At 36.6% G+C, this 6,000-nt stretch overlaps 1 protein-coding gene across 2 annotated transcripts; it reads right to left on the bottom strand.

The window, feature by feature from the left end:
- Positions 1-1,378: 1,378 nt before the first annotated feature.
- ccl25a (chemokine (C-C motif) ligand 25a) lies at positions 1,379-3,676 on the bottom strand. 2 transcript variants are annotated; one of them, XM_018677904.2, is made up of 5 exons: positions 3,523-3,676; positions 2,813-2,898; positions 2,356-2,473; positions 2,106-2,211; positions 1,379-1,997 (listed from the first exon to the last, which is right to left on the bottom strand). In XM_018677904.2, the coding sequence occupies exons 2-5, from the start codon at positions 2,874-2,876 to the stop codon at positions 1,980-1,982; spliced, it is 306 nt and encodes a 101-aa protein (XP_018533420.1). In that variant the 5' UTR covers positions 2,877-2,898; positions 3,523-3,676; the 3' UTR covers positions 1,379-1,979. The 2 variants fall into 2 exon arrangements, with proteins under 2 accessions (XP_018533420.1, XP_018533421.1); XM_018677905.2 differs by having other exon boundaries at positions 2,813-2,884; positions 3,523-3,604.
- Positions 3,677-6,000: the final 2,324 nt, after the last annotated feature.

The following is a 6,000-nucleotide window of genomic DNA, read 5'->3' as shown; positions in this document are numbered from 1 at the left end:
GATGCATCTATTAGTCATATTCAGTGGAATTTTGGTTGTCCATCAGTAATGTATATACCATTAATGTCTTGGTAATTATCACGTATTTGTCAGCTTATCCATCAGCTTTGCCTTTGGGCTAAGTTGGCACCCTATTCAAACAGATGCTTCACTTTTGTGCATGGGGGATTCTTTGATTTTTAATGTTGATTGCCCTACTTAAAAACTTTTTTTAACAATCACATGACTTTCACCTCTGACTCACATGCACACTGGTCTAGAAAATGTGTTCATGCCTGTCTGTTTAGTCAACAAACATAAGACAATTAATACTCTCTAATGCACAGGCTCTGAAAACATTACCATTAAGGCTTATTCTTTTGCAGTTTGCAAGATGAAGCCTCTGCAAGGTACCAATGTGTGGAAGTCATCAATCTACACAGACAGTAAAATCAAACACTGCATTACTCACACAGAGAGATTTTATCAGCTGCGTGTCCCTGCAGTTCTAACGAATGCCCATGGAGATGACAGAGTGAGGCACGCAGATCAATGAGAGAATCCAGCATCATGTCAATCTGATACTGTTGGCTGTAAATCAGCAGATCACATTCAAAGATACTGTCATTGAAGTTTTTACATGAGCCTGCTTTCTCTCTGGAGATATTCTATGGCAATAATAAGAAGTGTTTACCTGTCCATCTAGTATATCTGCTTACTCCATTCAAGGTCACGGTGGGGGATGGAGCTCATGGTATGCATGGGTCAAGAAGACTTACTTTTTACTTTTGGCACATTTGCATTTGTATATTTTTTATTCACTTACTGTGTATTTATTATCATAACTTTTTTCTTTACTTTACTACTGAGTATCTGAGTAACTGCAATAAAGCAATTTCCCTGTAGGGATCATTAAATTAATTTTAAATGCAACCCACTGCGTAAAGTGGTGAATGTGTCACATGTGACACTTTACTGTAAATGACTACCTAAATATCAAGACAGAGATCAGAACTGTGTTGTATTGCAGTGATCGGCAGTAAAAACTGTGGTAGCTGAGTCACAAAGGTTTTTTAAGGTGAGAGTGGTTACATTTATACTGGTGTTGCTGAGCAGAACACAGTCAGCCTAACCATGTGTAATGATGATATTATCAGACAATGTCCAGAGGTTAATATTGTTATGGCTGTATACAAGCTTTGGTTAAAACAGTATCTGCTCACTCTTGAATGCTGCTCACACCATATAATTTTAGGAAACTTATTTTACATAATGTCTCTTACATAATGTCCCTCATAAGACAAGGCAGTGTAAAAAGAATGTGTCTAAATTCAAAGAACAAAACTGTATAAAAACATTTATAGGTGCATATACATAAACCTTTAAACAACACTGAGAAGAATGTTAGAAGCAAATTTATTTTAATAATGCCTTTATGGAAACACATATACTGTAATAAAACGTAAACAAAATGCATGAAAAGACACATTTAAACAATTCTGAAATTAGGACACTACCTTCTCCTTTCCTATGACACACATTACAGGCAGAAATTTACATATACACAAGTATTTCACGCATATCCTGGGTACATCATGCAAGAAGTATTTGAAATATTATATACATATATCATTATCATCATTTACACTCCATCACCATTTATATAATTAAACAGCTTATTAAATATCTGAAAAGGCAAGAACACAGCCACAGATAGTGTCACAGAAGCAGTCGTGCTATTGAATATGTTTATATGCATCATGTGGTGACCACTTGGCATCAGCAGTCAAACGCTGGACAACAAAGTGCTGCTGCAATTCTATACAAGCTTTGGACCCTTGTATGAGTGAAAGCAAAAGTAACGCTATAAGATTTGGCCAGCCTTCTCCACTGCCTTCCAGTCAGACGCCATAAAGCCACCATAAACTGCTTATTGCTCAATGATATCTGATGATATGGCAAAGGGCGACAGGATGAACGGGGGCCGCAGGCTGTGACACTCAGCCTCTGTTCAACCCCTGTGAATGAGAATGTGAAGAACAAAGATATTTGAAAATCAGTTCAAATCACAATGAAATGCTCAGGTCACACCACAGAGACATAAACTATCATCAGGATTCACTCACCTCCCTGGAGGGTGTCACATGTTTGCCGTCAATCTTTCTCATCAGATCTATGACCCATCCCTGTTTGGGGTCTGTGCAAAACAATCGCCCCCTCTTCATGGTGAAGCTAAAGAGTGATGAACACAAACATGTTTATTTTTAGCCGTGATGATAGAAACATTTGTTACAATAAGAAACATTGAGAGTTCAGGAAGGCTGATCAGTTCCTTTATTAAGTGGATGTTCTCAGTGTCTGTGCATGTGTACTTACATTATAGCAGGGATGTTGCAGCCTCCATCTGTCTCCTGCCGTCTGTACTTCACTGCATGTCTTTGAATTCTGTGGTTCAGGTTTTTCACATACTTCAGACAGCAGTCGTCATAGGAAACTGAGGGAATCAGAAATCCCGTATAGTAAAGTCAGAAGTCAAGTACAATCCGGTGCTGCCATAGTAATGAACAGATTAATATAAATATACAACATGTACAACATAGACAAAGTACATTGAATCAAGTCTATTAATCAAAAAGCCATTGACGCAATCAGGGAATGCTGAGGGTGTTGAGCAAATCACAGTGAGATCACATCTGCCCACGCAGGTACTTAAAGCAATAAACCAGCCTCACTGACCCTCATGTTATCTTGGCTGTGTGTCCACAGCTCTCCATTCAATGCTGTGTATATGCCATGATTGCCAGATACCAGCTGTTCTTTTACAATCCTTTACCTTGTGCCAGTGCCAGACAGAGAAATGATAGGCTCAGCAGGAGGAACAGCACGTTGAAACGCATGGTGCAGTCTGTTGTCGCAGCTCTGAAAACAGAGCTAGAGTTAGTGTTTATCTGCAATCGCCTTTATCACTCTGTCATTATTACACCTGCACTCCTCTCACACCCTCCCTGCTCACATCTGAAACTTTGAACCTTGAACAAATGTTTTACACTGGCTTTCTTTGTTTATGTATGTATCAACTCAAATCATTTTAACTCCCTAAGCTCTTTTTATCCCCTTTTAACTCCTCTCTTCTCACTTCTGAACATATCACATATCTTCAAACACAGGAGTTGTTTGTCCTGAATGAAGCAATGGTGGTTCAACACATTTGTATATGATGAACATTATCCATAAATGTGTCCTGAATTTACATGTTTTGGTCTTTTGATTAGCAAAGAGATAAGTAAATATTTTTCGAAATCTAAAAACAACAACAACAAAAAGCTAAATGAGGCACATTTGTACTACAATGATGTGAATTTACATGTTATCACTGGTAAATAAACACACAAAGAAGACAAAGTGAAGAAAATGATGAGAATTAAAAAAAAAAAATTGAAATCTGATGATCAGAACAAATTAGCATTTTTTCTTAAAATGACAAATTGATGAGAAACTTGCAGATAAACATAGATCGTAGTGTCTCTGGTAGGAGTTACTCACCTGTAATGCTCCAGGGGTAGTTTGCAGCTGTCTTCTTGTGTCTATCTTCTCGTGTCTATCTAAGTACACAGGTGAGGTGTGAGGCATGTCTTATAAAGCACTCTGTCAGAGATCATGTTACACCTCACCTTTGTACTTCGATCATTTTTCTTTCATTTTTCAACCCTGCATTGATATATGTGTGTGGGTGTTTAGTGTGTGTGTTTCAAGTTTAGATGTATGAAGACTTAAGTGTGTTGCTGTCTCACCACATACCTTCCTAAGATAGTGAATTCATACAAAAAAAGCTGGAGATACATACTATTTAAGTAAAATAAGTGTGGTATGAGCATGTGTGGGGGTGGTAGGTTGCTGCTCTAATAAATGATATATGTCTTTATTAGTCTACATGTACATTTAGAAATAGGAAACATTTCTCACCATGCAATCAATTCCTGTGTTGCCTGAGGTCGTTGTAATTGGAGTCTGGCCTAAAGGGTTTAACATCCCCTCACTCTGACAGTTACATGTTGAGAAATAGTCAGTCCTCTTTAATGGCTGTTGAATGACAGTGTTTGGGGCATTCATTCTTATATAACTTGTTCTCAACTTTTGTCCAAAAAGTTCTGTTGATGAAATCCTTGCACTTAATAACAGCTTATGACAAAAAGGATGGGATAACAGACTTAGACAATTGAACTTTTGTGCTAAGATGCAACTGCTTATTCTGCAGAAATCCTTGGCCTTACATAGTTTTAAGAGGAGTGTGTTAACACATGCAACAGATCAGATCTTTACATGTTCTTGCTCAAATGATGTCTTTCTCTTTTAATAAAAGCACATAATATCATACCCGTTTGGCATGTTTGAATATAAATGTAATATTTAGATGATTTTGCAGTACACAACAAATCTTTATAATAATAATGCAAACTCCACACAGAAAAGTTTCAGGTAAACCGGGGCTTGAACCTACAGTGCTAACCACTGCACCACCATGACACCCTATAAGAATATATAATAGAATATTTATGTACATGAATATGCATTTTTATCTACCATACACCATGGAAAGTATTGCTTAAACTGTATGCACATGCTCAGGAATTTACATTCTGCACATCAAAATGCAAAGACAGATGACATATAATTGCAGATAATTTAATTACTATAAAAACAAGCAAAATACTGTGTGTAAATGAATGAGTAAAAAGAAGATTGTAAAACCCTTTTGACAAAAGTGCTATATAAATACAATCCACTTACCATTCCATTTTCATATGCTCTACAACTGCGATAGTCATACTATGAGTTTTGCTCATAAAAGAACATTAGACTATTATTTCCTTCATGATCATTTTAAGTACAAAAAAAATATTTGTGATGTTTGAAACATAAAACATTTCAATTCCATGTAAAAACAAATGTTTAATTCCGTCCTTATTAAAAGCATTCCTCATGTTGTGGCCCACATAGTTCCACTAGTCTCCTTAAATTGAAAGCTTTTCACTGATGCCTGCACTCCCAAAGTAATGACTGGTGTTACAGCAACATCCATTATAAGCTTTTATAATGTTGAAGACAACTTAAATGTTCCTAGAAAACTATTCCATTTCCTTAAGTTTTCTTTTACATCCCAAAAGATATAAATCAGTATTTTGGAATAAAGTCATTCTATATTCAACAACAGTGTCACAGAGTCAGTGAGTTTGCTGTGGAATCATTTCTGAGCTTCAGTTGGTCATATGAAGCATGACCGTGATGCACACACAGAGCTGACATCCTACCTCTGCTTCACTTGGATATTTAGCTGACAGGCAGACAGAATGCAAATCAGCAATTTTGCCTTGCTATTTTTATTCTGAGATAGATTGTGTTACCTGTCTCTGGTCTGCCTTTTTAAGTTAAGAAAATAAACAGTACCAAACTGAAATTGCTGTATAGTATAAAGGTGAAAGTGCTGCTGTTACTTCTGATTGTGTGTGGAAATCCCCGGACAGATGGTACACAAAGTTTTATCAGGCAGCCATAAAGGCCGTATCTCGGGATCAATATAGTGATAATATAGTTACCTGGCCTGACAATAGAAAATCTGAAAGACCGGCTTTAACCTTGGGAGCTGGCAGGAAACCGGAAATGACAAGACAATAAGTCATTAGTCACTGCATATTACTGTCATTAATTAATGTATACTGAAGATGAATGGCATATCTGTCAAAACTAGTGATTAGTGATTAGCACTTTTGAGATTTGCCCTCAAATGTAAGTGCTTTATAAATAAAATGAATTATTATTATTACTATTATTAAATATGATGATAGATCACCTTTTAGGCTCATGTTTCCTGACTTAACTTTATTATAATGCAGTATATATTAGTCAATATTTCCAGATAATATGTGCTTGAGTTGCTGTATGTTGCTGTGAAATATACTAGTTCACCAGTAGAAACATGTTGACTTGCTCTGTCATGTGTGACTGAGATAGAGACAGAATCAG

Source organism: Lates calcarifer, linkage group LG4 (assembly GCF_001640805.2).
Source record: "Lates calcarifer isolate ASB-BC8 linkage group LG4, TLL_Latcal_v3, whole genome shotgun sequence".
In the NCBI taxonomy this organism is placed as follows: Eukaryota; Metazoa; Chordata; class Actinopteri; family Centropomidae; genus Lates; species Lates calcarifer.
This window is presented reverse-complemented; position numbering and strand designations above follow the sequence as displayed.

Bases quoted from the DNA above. Each gene is read 5' to 3' on its own strand.
- ccl25a (XM_018677904.2), bottom strand. From the start codon at position 2,876: ATGCGTTTCAACGTGCTGTTCCTCCTGCTGAGCCTATCATTTCTCTGT. The intron at 2,474-2,812 runs GTAAAGGATTGT...TGATTCCCTCAG, and splicing joins CTGTCTGGCACTGGCACAAG to TTTCCTATGACGACTGCTGT. The intron at 2,212-2,355 runs GTAAGTACACAT...ATCACTCTTTAG, and splicing joins TGCAACATCCCTGCTATAAT to CTTCACCATGAAGAGGGGGC.